Below are 16,675 nucleotides of genomic sequence, written 5' to 3'. Positions count from 1 at the left end.
AAAAAAAACCTTTTCTGCTGACATGCCTAATGGAATTTTATTTCTCAGACTGCCATGGTAGGATCTGAGGCTCTATGTTCATGATCATGATCATGATCCTCAAAGTTCAGTGATTGTCTCAAGTTACCATTGGCATCCTGGTCCAGGTTTGCATTGCTCCTAAGTCCTCTCACTCCAATATTAATGGGAATGATCCAACAACTACACTCACTAAGAATCTGTCAACTGGTGAAAAGCAAAGGCATTAAGCTTTGATTGAGAATTATCTCTTCATACAGCCCCTGAACTCACATTTGGTTTTGCAAGCAAGGATCACTAAACAACAGAAGTACAGGTAGCTGCTTCAACAATGAAAAACACAATTTACTTGTTAATCAAGAGCAGCAGAGGTCTTCTAGAGGAAGCCAGTGGCTGCATCAGCATTGGTGATGTGGCATCCTTCAGGTTCAATGGGAGGACGGCGAACTGAATGTCCCTGAAGCAAGCTCCACAAACGTCAGGCATAACCTCTGCAAACCAACTATGACAGACTGAATGTCTGGATGGCCAAAAAGCATCTCTCCAACTACGTCTTATTTTCTCAATTCTCAAATGGCCATTAAACTAGCAGAGGAAGAAGAAAATGCCTTTAATGACACCTTGAAGCTCTCTTGAAAAACATTGGCATTGACACTAATGACAGGAAGTCATTGCTTGCTACTAATTGTTCAAAATGATGACAATTTGTCCATTAAGCTGCATCATGTTTTGTGTACAAACACCTTAATGATAGGGCAGAGCAGCAACAGAGGAAGAAAAGAAAGAAAACCTTGTACTCTGGGTCCCACTACCTCATGGGACATTCCGCTCGATGTGTCTGAAGATCTGTGGGTTGAGAATTGGCCTGTTCAGCCACATGCAGTTCCATGGCAGAAACCCACAACCCTGAGTGGATGTTATCCTTGAATTGAAGGACAGCTGACATTAGCAGATGGAGGAACTGAAGCCCTTCTCTTCCTCCCAAAATTGGAACCCAGAGATCAAAGAAGAGAAGTTACAGAATCCACACTTGGCAGTAATATTGCTTCCTAACCCAACCTCTCAACATTCAAGCGTGTATTGCTGCAGCTTCCATTTAAAGGCCACAAGCCAGACAATATCATTAAGGATCAAGTCACCTCAACAGCTGCCAAGAAACAAACAAACATTTAACTTCGAAATGGTGTAACCTCATCACAGAAAATAGCCAAATTGTATAGATTTTAACAAGCAGATATAATAATAGCAAGTTCCATAATGTTCAATTCTCAAAAGCAGAAAATTCCCAAAATATTCTGCAGTCTGCGAGTATTCTCTGTATCACCCAGTGCTGTCCATCTACAGACAACCTATGCGATCACACACAAAGCAAGGGTGGACCATGCCCTGAGTAAGAACAGTTCAATATGAACAAAGAGTATTATTCGCAGAAGTTTAAAAGCTTACAAAGAATTTCACAAGTACAAGTCCAAGAAACACGATACAAGTACACTACATAAGTGAGTTCAAGACCATATCCACAAAAGTGAAACATAACAAACCTGATAGCTTAGATAATCTACCTGCATGAGCAGAATCAAGTTGGTTGATGCAACACAGAGGGAGGGGAAACTAATCACATTCTTGTTTTTGAAATTGCCAAAGGCATTCCCTGTCTGGATCATGAAACTAAGGGCACCAGATACTGGGAAAGCCGCAAAAGATTTCTGGCCTCCATGTCCACAGAGCCTAATTGTCCATGCAACATAGATGCAAAGACATGATAACGGACCAAGTTGAGGGAGAACTGAAGTTTAAGGGCACTATCCCTTGCTAATTTGCAAGTCTCTCACTAGAACATTTGAGGAGACATTTGGTAAGGTTATGCTTACTATCTCGAATAGGACTATTGTATACCCGATGTTCACATGTGCTTCTGTTCCAAGTTTACTTTTTAGCTTGAAAAGAAGCTGGTGATATTTAACCATCTTGAAAGGGCTGAAGGGATCTTGGAATGAACATTCCAGGAAATGGTTACTTTCTGGGCAAAAAAAACTTACAAAATATGGGCAATGAGCAATCATTCATCTTGGTAAGACAACAAACAAGATAGAACAGAAATTGGCAAAGAACTTTGAATTGACCAATGTTATTCAACACAATAACTATGATGACTCAGAAGAGGGCAACCATGCGAAAATCAACTGCATCGTGGAGCAAGTGGTTGCCATAGAATATGGATTGAAATGTAAAAATGCACCCGTAAAAGGGGATTTTGAAATCTGGATAGTAGATGTGATTCTTTGGTTTCACGAGGTCCCAAAATGTGTGTTAACTCAGAAGTATCACAATGCAAATAGGAAGGGTTTGAACAACTTAATTCATGGCTCACTGTAATTATTTATATGGAAGGAATAGAATTGAAGTGCTACAAATGTGTACTCGTCAATAGGGAAATAGATCAAATAATACCACCTGTGTTTGTTGGTTTCCCTTCCCTCCCCGTTATAAGGTTTATCCAACTCAATTCTGCCCAAGAAGATAGATTATCTGAGCTGTCAAGTTTGTTATGTTTCACTTCATAGAATCATAGAACCATACAATTCAGAAGACACCCTTTGTCCGCACTGACACATTACAAACATCTGAACTCCCACCTAATCCCATCTGCCAGCATTTGGCCCATAGCCTTGAATGTTATAAAATGCCAAGTGTTCATCCACATACTTTTTAAAGGATATGAGGCCACCCACCTCTACCACCCTCCCAGGCAGTGCCTGGGATATGGATATACTTCAATGGATATGGTCTTGAGCTCACATATGTAGTGTACTTGCACCATATTTCTTGGACTTGTACAGAATCTGTTTCCTGGCTAATTAATTTCCAATGTTGTCCCTTAAGCCCTTTCTTAATTCATCTTGTATATTAAAGCATTCTCCCTCTCTTTTGGTCTTACCGTACCTGCTGAACTACCTTTCCAGATTTCATATGGCCATTGCCACTTCTTACATTTCTTCAAGTACAGTCCAGCTCCCTTTCATCTCCTCCCATTAACATCCTTGTTTCTCGAAGCAGTTGAACAGACTGTCACTTCCCTAATTCCCATGCCCACCTTACCCCAATTTCTCCAATCAGGTTAATGTACTTGCAGTGACGTGCAACTTACTCTAATGAAGGTTGGAAATGACATTCTCTTCATATTGTCCCTCCTCACCCTTCTCAATCTCTCTCAGTATTTAACATGTTCAACTACATCATCTTCCTCCATGCCTCTTCTGAATTTCCAGCTGACTGGGACCTCTAAACTTGTTGTCCATTCATTACCTATTTTTAGCTTGTTCCAGGTGGGGAGAAGAAATAACATGAAACCACCAATTCCTTTCCCTTAGTGTCTGCAATCAATGGTTTTTTTTGCGAAGATAGATATGTGCGTTTCTAAGCCCCCTTTAGTATGTGGTTAAATTTGAGATAAAAAGCAGACCTTTGTGGGTTTAAGAATGAAGAAGATTATTTATTCACACATTCACCCCAGGTCTTAACATTATGTAGGTCACATGCCACATATTCAAGAAAGATACAACTCAAGAAGAAAGTGCACTTCTACAAGTGTTAAAACAATAGTTCACAATTCACCTCTTTGACTTGTAGGAAATTAGTCACTGCAGTCCCAGGAGAGAAAAGAGCCCTTTTGAATGCAGTTTAGATGGGATCAAATAGCTTAAGTCAGATATCCAGATTGTTGCAGGATTCCCTCAAAGAGATGGATATTCATCAAGTTGTGAAGCTAGGTATGTGTAGTTTAGATAGCAGAAGGTCAAGCTTCTTTTCGTATGGACTTGGAATTTTAAAATCAGGTTGAGAGACTTTTGCAGCTTTTACAGTCTCCCTGTTCTTAAATGGTAAAGACAGCACAACCGTTTCCTGCAGCTGCTGTTTTGCAGTGATTTTCACTGCAGGTCTCTGCAGGCCTTTTTCTTTCCAACATGCCTCCAATATTTCAAGTCCATCTGTGTCTTGAGATTTCACTATCAGAAGCCAGTTTCAGTCACATCAATGACCCAGAAGCCCTCAAGCTAAAAGGCCATTGATATTAAATAATCAATGGATGGTAGAGTTTTATACCTCTCTTTTGTGAAATATTGATCTTGCAGATGAGAAGTCTAGAGGTCTATTGACTTCAAATTTGGGTAAGTCACAGAAAACATTTGTCTTGATATGTCCATTTCCCAGCGGGAGTCCAGGGTAATTCAACTAGAACTTTCCAGAAGTTTGATAGTCTGTGTTGAATAAGCAAACATTACATGACTCTTGGCAGCCATCTTAGCCACCTTGTGAGTATCCATTTCAAAATATAAAATACAGTTCCAGAAGCTTTTATAGGAACACAGTCCACAATTATAACTATGAATAGGAGATGCCTTCACTGGACATGACATTGCTAGTGAATCTCCTGTAATTACTTCTCTTACTGCTCCAACAAAATTAGTTCTATAATTCCTCTAGACCTATCCTTGACTTTCTTCTATTTATACCTCTATATTCTATTCCCTCAGTGACATCACCTGTTTAATATTGTGTCCCATCTGTATGTTGACAATCTTCCCTAATTGTGATTCCAGTAATAAATACATTCACCAGCAACAGATGGTTGCCTCATTAATAATTGCAGGTTGAAATCCTGTGACATGATTAGGATCCCAAGACAATTGTTATTGGTAGAGTAAGAAGGTTCACGCAACAACGTACTACTTGGTGAACTGTTTTATCATGGATGCTGTTTTGCTTCATTTCTTTTGATGGAAGAAAAGAAGCAGCAGCTTTAGTAGGTGAAAATGTTAGGCAGTAGCTTTTTTATCATTTACTTGATCTGGGTATTGCTGGCTGGCCAGCATGTATTGTCCATCCCTAGTTGCCCTTGAGAAGGTGGTGGTGAGCTACTTTCTTGAACTGCTGTAGTCCCCAAGGTGTCAGTACACCCGCTGTGCAGAGAGGGAATTCCAGGATTGTGACTCAATGACCATGAAGGAAAGGAACAGTGCTATATTTCCAAGTCAGGATGGTGAGTGACTTGGAAGGGGACCTCCAGTTTCCAGGAATCTGCTGCCCTTGACCTTCATAGTGGTTGTGGTGTTGGAAGGTGTTGCCTAAGGAACCTGCTGATGAAAATTGTTTATAAACCTTATGCAGCCCACAAGAAGTTTTGGTTGATTCAGTTTCTTGAATGTCTCTGGGAAGGCTGTGATTCATAAGGCAGGCTGATGATGATCTATGATTTTCTTCTCAGCTTGCACTCATTTCCATATTGCAAACACATTCTCATCTTGCACACAAACTCACACCTTGCCCACAGTGTTCACACACACATTCTTACCTTGCACATATACACTGGCATCTCTTATACACCACACACACATTCTCACCTCACATACAACACACGCTGTCATCTTGCATGCACACGTTCTCATCTTGCACATACTCTCATCTTGCACACACATTCTCATCTTTCGCACACAAACACACACTCATCTTGCACACACATCCTCATCTTTCGCACGTGCGCATACACACACACACACACACACACACACAGTCATCTTGCATGCACACATTTTCATCTTTCACAACACACAATACACACTCTCATCATGCATATACACATTCTCATCTTGCACATACAACACACACACACTTATCATGCACACACATTCTCATCTTTCACTCACATCCTCTCATCTCACACACATACAATCACTCACTTTCATCTCACACACAGACATGCTCGTCTCTTTCATGCACTTATCTCATAAATATACTTATATCACACACACACACACACACACACACACACACATCTCTCAAAAAAACGCTTATCTCTCTCACACACTCACCTCTGTCTGAGTCCTGGTTACCGTTTTCCCTGCTTCTCTGAGGTCCAGCTCTCTGGGGAAGCCAGCCTCCTATTGTACAAGCAAATTTAAACATTTTTCAAATTGTATCAATCAGCCTGGCCTGCCACAGAATCCCTATCTGCAGAACCCAGTTTAGCTGCGCCTGTTCTTGATCATCAAAGAATTCATATTTCTCAGGCTGCATCCTTTGTATTATTGAACATAAATAAAAGAAACAAACGCAGGATTTGGAACAGCATTTGCAGTAAGTCAACTGTCATTCCCAATAAAGGCATATCATGTTCATATGGGCTGAGCTCATATAGAGGATTCTGAAATGGTCTTTTATTCATCTAAAACTTGGATAAAGGTAAGTAGAGATGAAAATCAATTGACTTTTGACATTTGGATTACAGAAAGTAGCAAGTCTCCAATGACTATCCAATTAAATATGGAAGTGGATGAGGATACCTCACAGCCCATTTGTGGAATCCACTTATGTCATTGTTTAAGGATGGGCCAACACCTCAGGATTTTGGAGTTTTCAGACTGTCTGTCTCCATGCTTCATGCTTCCCAAAAGGGAGGTTTGAAACTCAGTGGTTTGTATTAATTTCCCCTTAAATCGCAATGACCATCTCTATCCAACCCAGACTGCATGGGCCTTGGAAGTGTTAATTCACCAATCGTGATTAAAACTGATTTGAGAAAATGGCAATGATTTTCCCATTAGCCCCAGGCAGAAATCCCATTAGGCTGGTGAATTTGGCATGTGGACCAAAATGGGATTCACACTGGCCATTAAACCAATTGTGAATTTCCCAGCCCTCTTTAGCTGGCGTGATCAGGATCTCATCCAAAAAGAACCTGATCACTACTCATTTGCATTCATTTCAATCTCATTTGTGATATTAAGTTTTAATGCAGCAGCCTCCCTGTATGCTCCCATCCCCTGCAGCTGGAAGTCACCTGGGTGCAGATTACTACAGGTCCCGAAAAGCAGGGACCTGGTGCCGTGGACTATACAAGCTGGGAGCAAGAAGGTCAGTACCCCCTACCAATGCTATCATGGACAAATGTATCTATGACAGGTAGATTGGTGAGTAAGCTCTCCTCTTTTTGGTTCTCTCTCCACCTGCCATAGGACCAGTCTGGTAGGAATGTCTTTCAGGATTGGGCCAGTTCAGTCAGTATTGATGCTATTGAGGCATTCTTGCTGATGGACAATTAAACTTTTAAGATATTCTGTGCATTTGCTACCTTCAGTACTTCTTTCAATTATGAAGGAAAAACACTGAACTGTGTCTGGAAATATTCAACTTTAAATAGGATCTGTGAGTTTAAAAAAATGGACATACAAGGCAAAGATGGCTGAGGATGTCAAATCAGTCATGAGATGAATTGCTGGTAGGTGACATTCTAAGGGACAATGGAACCCCACCTTGTTTTCAGGCAGATTTTTCTAAAGCATATGTAAAGTAATTGTCAGCTCTGGTGGAGATAAGTATCATCTCATCAAGTGATATCCTGTGCATAATACACAGATGAATTTGTGCATTTCATATTCTAGGATTATATAAAGACTGTGATTGAATCTACTCCAAGCCTGTGTATTTGTGAACCACTGCTGGGGTTTTGGAATGTATGTGATACTGAAGCAAAAAGCCATCCAGCAGCAACATCCCTGCGGTTATATCTCCTTCTCTCTCTAATGGTTGAAGTAAGCCAAATCAGCCAAGATCACAGCTGAAACAGAAACAAGGACTCTTCTCTGCCAAACTGCAAAATACTGGGATCTGGAAACCAATTCTTTGCTCACTCAAATCAGTGCTACTGGATCTTGAATTGCAACATCTTTAATGCTTAGTCATTTACTCCTCACAAGTCAAAAACTGTTTTGTATACCTTTTAATTCACTTACGTTGGACTCAATTCTCATTTCTAATTTGTGTGAATGTACATGCATGTATTTTATCATTTTCTTGCCTTTAGTAGTTAATAAACTCACTTCATCGTTAACTGAAGAAAACCTGGTTAATTTGGTTCTTTTTATAACACAAGTATTGGGACTGGAAAAAGATATCCATGCAGCAAGGGATCCTTTTAGCTTTCTTGTTGAAACCAGCAGAGGGGTTAATCCCTCCTCACTCAAGGTGGAACAATTTGGGGGCATACCAGCCTGATGGTAACAAATTGAAGGATCTTGCCCGGGTTAACAAGTTTGAAGGTATTCACCTGATGACTGGTTATAATAGTGTTCAATGTGGAGGAGTATTAATTCATCAACTGAGGGGAGGGGATAATTAGCAGTAAGTTTCTTACTCACATTAGACTCTGTGGAGTGCAGAGTCAACATTGAGAACTCCCTCCTGACTGCAAACCATTGTACTGCCACTATTTGTGGGTACATATCCCATAGTAATTGAGGTGTCTGGGACATTGACTATAGATTTGTTTTAATGAGTATGACTATGTCAGACTATTTCTTGATTAGTCCATTAACAGCTGTCCCAATTTGGCACCCGCGGGTACTATGTACCAAGCTTCAGTTGGGCTTCATTAGGAAAGAGTGGGAGTGTAGTTCACAATTAAAATGACCAACAACTCGAAACTCATGGTCATGCTCACAACTTCTGCAATGTGAAAACACAATCTGCATTTGGTTTGTGTTTGGGAAAAGTGCTGGTAAATGGAGTGTAATGTGAAATTGTCCTTTCTGGCAGGAAAATAAAAATGTAGCATGCTACCTAAATATGAGAAATTGCTGAGCTCTGAGATCTTGGGTTCCTTGTGCATTAATCACAAAAGGTTTGTATATAACACAGCAAGTAATTAGGAAAGCAAATAGAATGTTATTTATCGTGACAGAAATTGAATACAAAAGTAAAGACATTGTGCTTCTGATATACAGAACATTAGTGATGGTTGGTGTGGGGAATATGACGTTGAGGTTACAGTTAGATGAGCCATAATCCCAATGAATGGTGAAGCAGGCTCGAAGAGCTGCGTGGCTTACTCCTGATGTGGCTGTATGTCTCCCTTGTGTAATTTCATCAACTATCCTTTCACCCTTGTTGGTCTTCACTTGTTTATGTCGCACCTCGCTTCTGTTGTCCCTCGCAGGTTCTTTATTCCCTTTCCCAATTTGATTTCATACGTTGTCTCTGTCCCTCCCAAGCGCTATAGTCCCCGCCCATGCTGATCTCATGGTTTGCCCCAGTATCGTTTAAGTAGCTGCGAGTTGTTTTTTTACGTTGCCTATTTTAAAAGACTAACAGGTTAGCATGATCATGAAACCCAAGTTATTTACGTATTTTTATTTGTATACAATATGGCATTATTTAACAACAGAGTTAATGGCGATATTACTTTGTTCCAGAGAGGAAAATGACGGCGAAAAGCCAGAGTTTGTTGCGAGAAGTCGCTCATCAAACAGTTGCCGGAGGGTCTGCGGGTGAGTCAGGACTATTATTTAAAAACACACGGGTACAGTGTTCATTTTGGAGTGAATAGATGGAGAAATTCTTTTCATGTATAGATATTTAAGTACGTAACGTTTTAGCATATGTGAGTTGGTCGACAGCGAAATCAATGGCTTCCGTCTATGCTTCTAAACCGGTTTGAACTTTGTTGAGTAGAGGTCGGGGAGTAATGGTTGACTCTAAATTCCCTCAAGGCAACTAGGGATAAGCAAAGATATTGTTTTGCCAGTGTCACCGCATGCCAAGAACACAAAGTGTGTGACAAGCGCAAAGATCCATCGTGCACACGTGTCGGGCAACTTGGAAACTGGTCTTACTCGATAACTGGGGAGATCTGTTTTAGTTCTGCGATTCAGGAACTCAACACTGATGGCGCCTATCCATGAATCAGACTATTCCCAGGGTTAGGAGGAATACGATCTACGCCTAGAATTATAGCAACCTAATTCAGGTTTCCTGGGCGTGTTTATTTTTGTAGGACTTGAGTTTGCAGAATTGGGGAACGGTTTTCTGAACGTGAATATTTTTTAGTTGTAGGAGAAATACTGATTTCACTGTTGGAATGCAAAAACGTGTTTCCTATTGTGGGGGAAAGTGACCCAAAAGGTTTGCAAGCTCATTTACCTTGCTAGTATGTCTGACCTGTGTTGAATTGGTGCGTTGATCTGGATTCTGCAGACAGTGGCAAAGTGATGGGTTTGCCGTTGATTTTTGAAAAAGGTGACCAAAAGATCTTGTGATGATCTGTGTCGAATGGAATTCACTTTTTCTAGCATTAGTTTAAATCTAGCACCAGTCAAAGGGATCCTTATTGGAAAAAAAAATTCAAAAGTGAAATAGAATGAACGTGGTTTTTCACAGGTTGAATACATTTAGCTTTTTTTATCCTGACGACAGTTCTAAATTTTTGTAAGATTAATCCAAAGAAAAGTATAAATGTCATTGACTGAAAGGTTTGTGTATGAGATGCATGTATTAAATACATCTTTTTGCAAAATCAAATAGTTACAGGTAGTTGGATTAAAAACAGTACAGCAGTTCAAAACTCAAAAAGCATTTTAAGCTTTTTGGCTTTTAGTAGTTGAGTTTCAAAAGGCCCGCTCACCTGACGAAGGAGCAGCGCTCTGAAAGCTAGTGGTGTTTACTACCAAATAAACCGGTTGGGCTTTAACCTGGTGTTGTGAGACTTCTTACTGTGTTTACCCCAGTCCAACGCTGGCATCTCCACATTTGGAGAAAGGGTCCAGGAAAAGGGGGAAAAAGTTTATCATTACTTGGAGGTCAGAAAATGACTAATGCAGTACAAGAGCAGTTAATGAAAAATGGAAGAAGCAAAAGATGTACAGGATCAAAGATTCCCTACAGTGCAGAAAGAGGTCATTCAGCCCATCAAGTCTGCATTGATTCTCTGACAGAGCATCTTACCCAGGCCCACCTCTCTCTCCCTCTGCTGCCTTACCCCAGTAACCCCATTTTTACCTCCCTAATTCCCCTACTGTTCACATCTTGGGACACTAAGGGACAATCTAGCATGGACAATCCACCTAACCTGCACATTTTTGGACCATGGGAGGAAACTGGAGCACCCGGAGGAATCCCACACAGACATGGCTGGAATATGCAAATTCCACACAGTCATTCAAGGTTTGAACCTGTCGCTGGCGATGTGAGGCAGCAGTGCTACCTAAGGTCGTGCCTTACTAACCTTATTGAGTTCTTTGAGAAGGTGACCAAAGAGGTGGATAGGGGTAAGGCAGTAGACGTGGTATATATGGATTTTAGTAAGGCGTTTGATAAGGTTCACCACGGTATGCTTCTGCAGAAAATGCAGATGTATGGGATTGGTGGTAATTTAGGTACTTGGATCAGGAATTGGTTAGCAGATAGGAGACAGAGGGTGGTGGTTGATGGTAATTATTCATCATGGAGTTCGGTTACGAGTGGTGTGCCTCAGGGATCTGTTTTGGGGCCACTGCTGTTTGTAATCTTTATTAATGATCTGGATGAGGGTATAGTTGGGTGGATTAGTAAGTTTGCTGATGACACCAAAGTCGGAGGTGTGGTAGATTGTGAGGAAGGGTGTCGAAGTTTGCAGGGTGACTTGGACAGGTTGCAGAGCTGGGCCGCGAGGTGGCGGATGGCGTTTAATGCGGAGAAGTGTGAGGTAATCCATTTCGGTAGGAATAACAGATGTGTTGAGTATAGGGCTAACGGGAGGACTTTGAATAGAGTGGAGGAGCAGAGGGATCTAGGTGTATGTGTACATAGATCCCTGAAAGTTGGGAATCAAGTAGATAAGGTTGTTAAGAAGGCGTACGGTGTCTTGGCGTTTATTGGTAGGGGGATTGAATTTAGGAGTTGCAGCGTCATGTTGCAACTGTACACAACTCTGGTGCGGCCGCACTTGGAGTACTGTGTGCAGTTCTGGTCCCCACATTACAGGAAGGATGTGGAGGCTTTGGAGAGGGTGCAGAGGAGGTTTACCAGGATGTTGCCTGGTATGCAGGGGAGGTCCTATGAGGAGAGACTGAGGGATTTGGGGTTGTTTTCACTGGAAAGAAGGCGGCTAAGAGGGGATCTTATAGAAACATATAAGATGATTAGAGGTTTAGATAGGGTGGATGGTGATAGCCTGTTTCCTCGGATGGAGAAAGCTAGCACGAGGGGGCATGGCTTTAAATTAAGGGGGGGTAGTTATAGGACGGATGTCAGGGGCAGGTTCTTTACCCAGAGGGTGGTGAGGGACTGGAATGCCCTGCCTGCTGCAGTTGTAAATGCGCCTAGTTTGGGGGCGTTTAAGAGATTGGTGGATAGGTTTATGGACGAAAAGGGATTGGTTTAGATTAGTGGGTCAATGTTTTTTTTTAAAAATAAGACTGGTCGGCGCAACATTGTGGGCCGAAGGGCCTGTTCCGCGCTGTAATGTTCTATGTTCTACCTTGCCACTGAGCTGCCCATTCAGAGGATGAGTGAATATTTACAGCAGAAAGGAAGCATTAAATCTTTCAAGTGAAGAAGACTTCCATCGACAAGTTGGGCCGAAGGGCTACAAAACTCTATGACTCTATTTCAGTTGAAAGAGGCTATTAAAGGATTTACCACCTTTGTGAGGTCCAAATTGATATTTTTGAATTAGAGATTAACCACTTGAGATTTGACAGTTTTGAATGGACTTTATGAATGTTTCTTTTTATGTGGGAACTGTAATAGATTATTAGATTTCTTTTCATCTCCACGTGTCCATGGTTTATACTGGCTGACTGGCAATGGATGTGGCATAGGAATATGAGAGGCTGTGGGTAGGGGGCATGAACTTGCATGGAAGATATGAGGGGCTATGGGTAGTGTCAATTTTTAAAAATATCGACAAGGATAAAACTTTGAACATAAGATGCTATAGTACTTCTCATATTATAGAAACACAACACTGCCTTCTTATCTTCCCTAAATTTCCCTCCCTGAAAGGTCCTAATAGCTTCTGAAACAACTGTAAAAAAAGTCCCAGCGAACCATGGTGGGCCATCTAACCAGCTGCCTTGGTTCTTGCCTACTTCCTAGGGCTACCCTGTTCTGTTTCTGGGATGGATAGGTCCAAATTTATCCCACACCTGCACTTCCCAAAGTGAAAATTGGGTGTACTGGGGTACTTTTTAACCAAGGCAGACCGGCACATCTCCTATGTGTGCTACATACCTCAGTAGTCAAATTATAGCCCAGAGAGTCCAGAAGCAAGCAAGGAAGTTATTTGGAACCTTCCATTGGTTAAGCCTTAACTAGAGTATTTTGTTTTGGTTTTTTGAACCATGTTTTGAAAGGTGTCAAGGGTTTGAACAAGGTCCTTGAGGAGCTTTAGAAAAAATGTTACATAAGATGAGGGATTTCAGTTACATAGAGAGCTAGAGAAGCTGGCTTTGTTGTCCTTAGAAGACAGAAGGAAAATGGAAATTTGATAGAGGTATTCAAAACCATGAATATTTTATGTTGAGTAAATAATAAGAGTCTTTTCAATGGCAGAAAGGCCGTTAACCAGCGGACATGAATTTAAGGTAATTTAAGAATCAGAGGTAAGATGAGAAGAAATTGCTCTATTCAGTGAATTATGATGTTGAGGAATGCAATTGTGCATTCTGAACTCCTCTGATCCCTTCCAATCCTACAACTCTCAATTCCATCCCTTAGCACCAAGCATTTTTCTGACATTTTTCTGAGAATTTCCAGATGGTGGTGTTCCCATGTATCTCCTTTCCTTCTTCTAGAAGGCAGCAGTTGTGGGTTAGAAGGTGCTGACAAAGGAGCCTTAGTGAATTTCTGCAGTGCACCCTGTAGGTGGTACACACTGCTGCCACTTTGAGGGATTTAATGTTTCTGGACAGGGTGCTAATCAAGCAGGTTGCTTTGACCAGAGTGTTGTTGGAGCTGCACTCATCCAGGCAAGTGGAGAGTACACCATTACACTCCTGACTTGTGGACAGGCTTTGAGGAATCAGGAGGTCAGTTGGTCACCACAGGACTCCGAGCTGACCTGCTCTTGTCACCACAGTATTTATATGACTCGTCCAGTTAAGTTTCTGGTCAGTGGTAACCCCCAGGATGTTGGGGATACAGCAGTGATAATCCAGTTGAGTATTGGGGGGTGATGGTTAGATTGTCTCTAGTTGAAAATGTTTATTTTCTGGCATTTGTGTGTCTCCACAAGGTTGTCACTCTGACCACTACTGTCTTGAACAGATGCTACTTTGAGAGGCAGGTTGGTGAGGATCAATTCAAGTATATTTTGCTTGTTGTTTCCTGTTGCAGACTCGGACTCAGTGTCCGTCCCTTAGGAATTGGCAGGTCAGTCAGTAGTTGTGCTACTGAACCACGCTTAGTGATGGATGTTGAAGTTCTCCACCTAGTTTGTCACCTTAAATCCTTCCACCAAATGGTGTTCATTACAGAGGAGTACTGATTTGTCAGTTGCGGCCCATCGAAATTAGCAGGAGGCTTCCCTGCCCATGTTGACCTGATGCCATGAGACTTCATGGGGCCTGGAGTCAATTTTGAGGATTCCCAGAGCGACTCCCTCCTGACTGTATACCACTGTTCCAGTGGGACAGGACAAACCAGGGATGGTGATGGTAGTGCCTTGGACGTTTTCTGTAAAATATAATTTTGTGAGTGTGACTATGTTAGGCCATTGCTTGACAATCTTGCAGGATAGCTCTCTCAATTTTGGTACAAGCCCCAGATGTTAGAGAACTTTGCAGGGTTGACAGGCTGAGTTTGTCATTGGTTAGGTCAATGACTGGTTTATCTTGTTCCTCAGAATATTTTAAAATAGTTTTCCTACCACTAAGTTTCTCTCTTTTTGAATTATGCTACACTGTTCGTTGGCACTATACATATAACCGGAATGGTTGGAAAATTATGGTCAGTCATAATGGCACACAGCGCAGAAAAGGTCCTTCAGCCCATCGAGTCTGCACCGATAATAACTACCACTAAAGCCGCACTAATCTCATTTTCCAGCATTTGTCCCATAGTCTTCAATGTTATGATATTTCAAATGTTCATCCAAATACTTTCTAAAGGATGTAAGATTTCCAGCCTCCACTACCCTTCCTGTCAGTGCATTCCTGATTTTCACCATTGGCTGAGGGATTTTTTTTTTCTCAAATCCTCTCTGAATCTCTTGCTGCCCCTTGCTGAATCTGATTAACTTATTAACATGCCTTCTCTATTCTCATCCAAATCATTACTCTAAAAGACAAATAACAGTGTACCTAGCACCGATCCCTGAGGCACACAGCTGGTCACAGGTCTCCAGTTTGAAAAAAACAATCCTCTACAACCATTCTCTGGCTTCTGTCGAGCCAATTTTGTATTCATTTAGCTCCCTCACCCTGGATCCCATACCTTGTCAAAGGTCTCGCTAAAGTCCGTGTAGGTAACATCAACTGCACTGCCCTCACCTATGTTCTTCGTTATCCCTTCAAAAATCCCAATCAAATTTGTAAGATGTAATTTTCCACTCAAAGCCAGGCTGACTGTCCCTAATCAGTCCTTGCGTCTCTTGATGCCTGTGGGTCCTGTCTCTCAAAATATCTTCCACCAACTTACCCACCACAGATATGAGGCTCACTGGCCTGTAGTTCCCAGGCTTTTCCCTGCAGACCCTTTTAAACAAAGGCACAACATTTGCCATCCTCCAATCTTCAGGTGCCTCTCCTGTGACTATCTAATATTGATTGCACTATTGTCCTTTTTTATGAAAACAAAAAGTGTTCATTAAAAGCTATCCCCACATCCTCCATCTCCACACATCGGCAGTGTCAGACAGAAAATTTGTGGACCCTGATGTTTCTTTTGTTTCTGGGCCTCTTATTTCCAACCCATTAGGGAATGATACTGGGGAAATAATAGAGCCTATGTTCACTTGTACGTTTTTATATTATTTGCTAGTTTACCCTCATAGTTTATTTTCTCCCTCATTTATATTTTTGGCCATCTTTTGTTGGTTTTTAAAACTTTCCCAATTCTCTGATTTATCATTAATCTTTGCCACGTTATTATGCTTTTTCTTCCAGTTTCATGCTGCCCTTAACTTTCTTTTGTTAATCATACTTGATTTATCCTCTTCCTAGAATTATAGAAAATAGGAGCAGGCCCTTTTGAGCCTGCTGCACTGTTCAGTATGATCATGTTTGATCATCCAACTTAATAGCCTGATCCTGCCCACCTCCCCCCCACCCCCCCACCCCATCCCTCCCTCCTCCCCATATCCTTTGATCTGCTTTGTCCCAGGAACTATACCTATCTCCTTCTTGAAAACATACAGTGTTTGTCCTCAACTGCTTACTGTGGTAGCAAATTCCATATGCTCGTCACTCTCTGGGTGAAGAAATTTCTCCTCATCTCAGGGAGGCAATGGCTTAGTGGTATATTTGCTATTAACACTATGAATCAGAACCTCAACTAATGTTCTGTGGACCTGGATTCGAATCCCGTCATGGCAGATGATGGACTTGAATTTAATTAAAAGATCTGGAATTAAGAATCTACTGATGACCATGAAATCGTTGTTGATTGTCAGAAAAACCCATTTACGGAAGGAACTCTGCCATCCTTGTCTGGTCTGCACATGACTGTAGAGCCTCAGCAATGTGGTTGACTCTCCACTGCCCTGGGGCAATTAGGAATGGGCAGTAAATGCTGGCCAGTTAAGAATTAATCCAAAAAAAATCCTTGGACTGACCCATGATTCTGGAGATCCACACCATGGAACATCTTTCTTGCATCTATCTTGTCCTGTTAGAATTTTATATAT

The 16,675-nt window shown here is 41.5% G+C and overlaps 1 protein-coding gene across 1 annotated transcript in view; it reads left to right on the top strand.

The window, feature by feature from the left end:
• The first annotated feature begins 9,089 nt into the window (after positions 1-9,089).
• slc25a21 (solute carrier family 25 member 21) overlaps positions 9,090-16,675 on the top strand; it is a 575,948-nt gene continuing 568,362 nt past the window's right edge. The window contains exons 1-2 of the mRNA XM_080202830.1: positions 9,090-9,165; positions 9,267-9,341. Of these exons, the coding sequence (XP_080058956.1) occupies positions 9,275-9,341 (67 nt within the window). The 5' untranslated portion in view covers positions 9,090-9,165; positions 9,267-9,274. The remainder of the gene's footprint in view (positions 9,166-9,266; positions 9,342-16,675) is intronic.

The sequence above is a fragment of the Carcharhinus amblyrhynchos genome, chromosome 14 (genome assembly GCF_965287045.1).
Source record: "Carcharhinus amblyrhynchos chromosome 14, sCarAmb.v2.hapA, whole genome shotgun sequence".
Lineage (NCBI taxonomy): Eukaryota > Metazoa > Chordata > Chondrichthyes > Carcharhiniformes > Carcharhinidae > Carcharhinus > Carcharhinus amblyrhynchos.
Note: the sequence above shows the minus strand (reverse complement) of the source record. Positions and strands in the feature narration are given on the sequence as shown.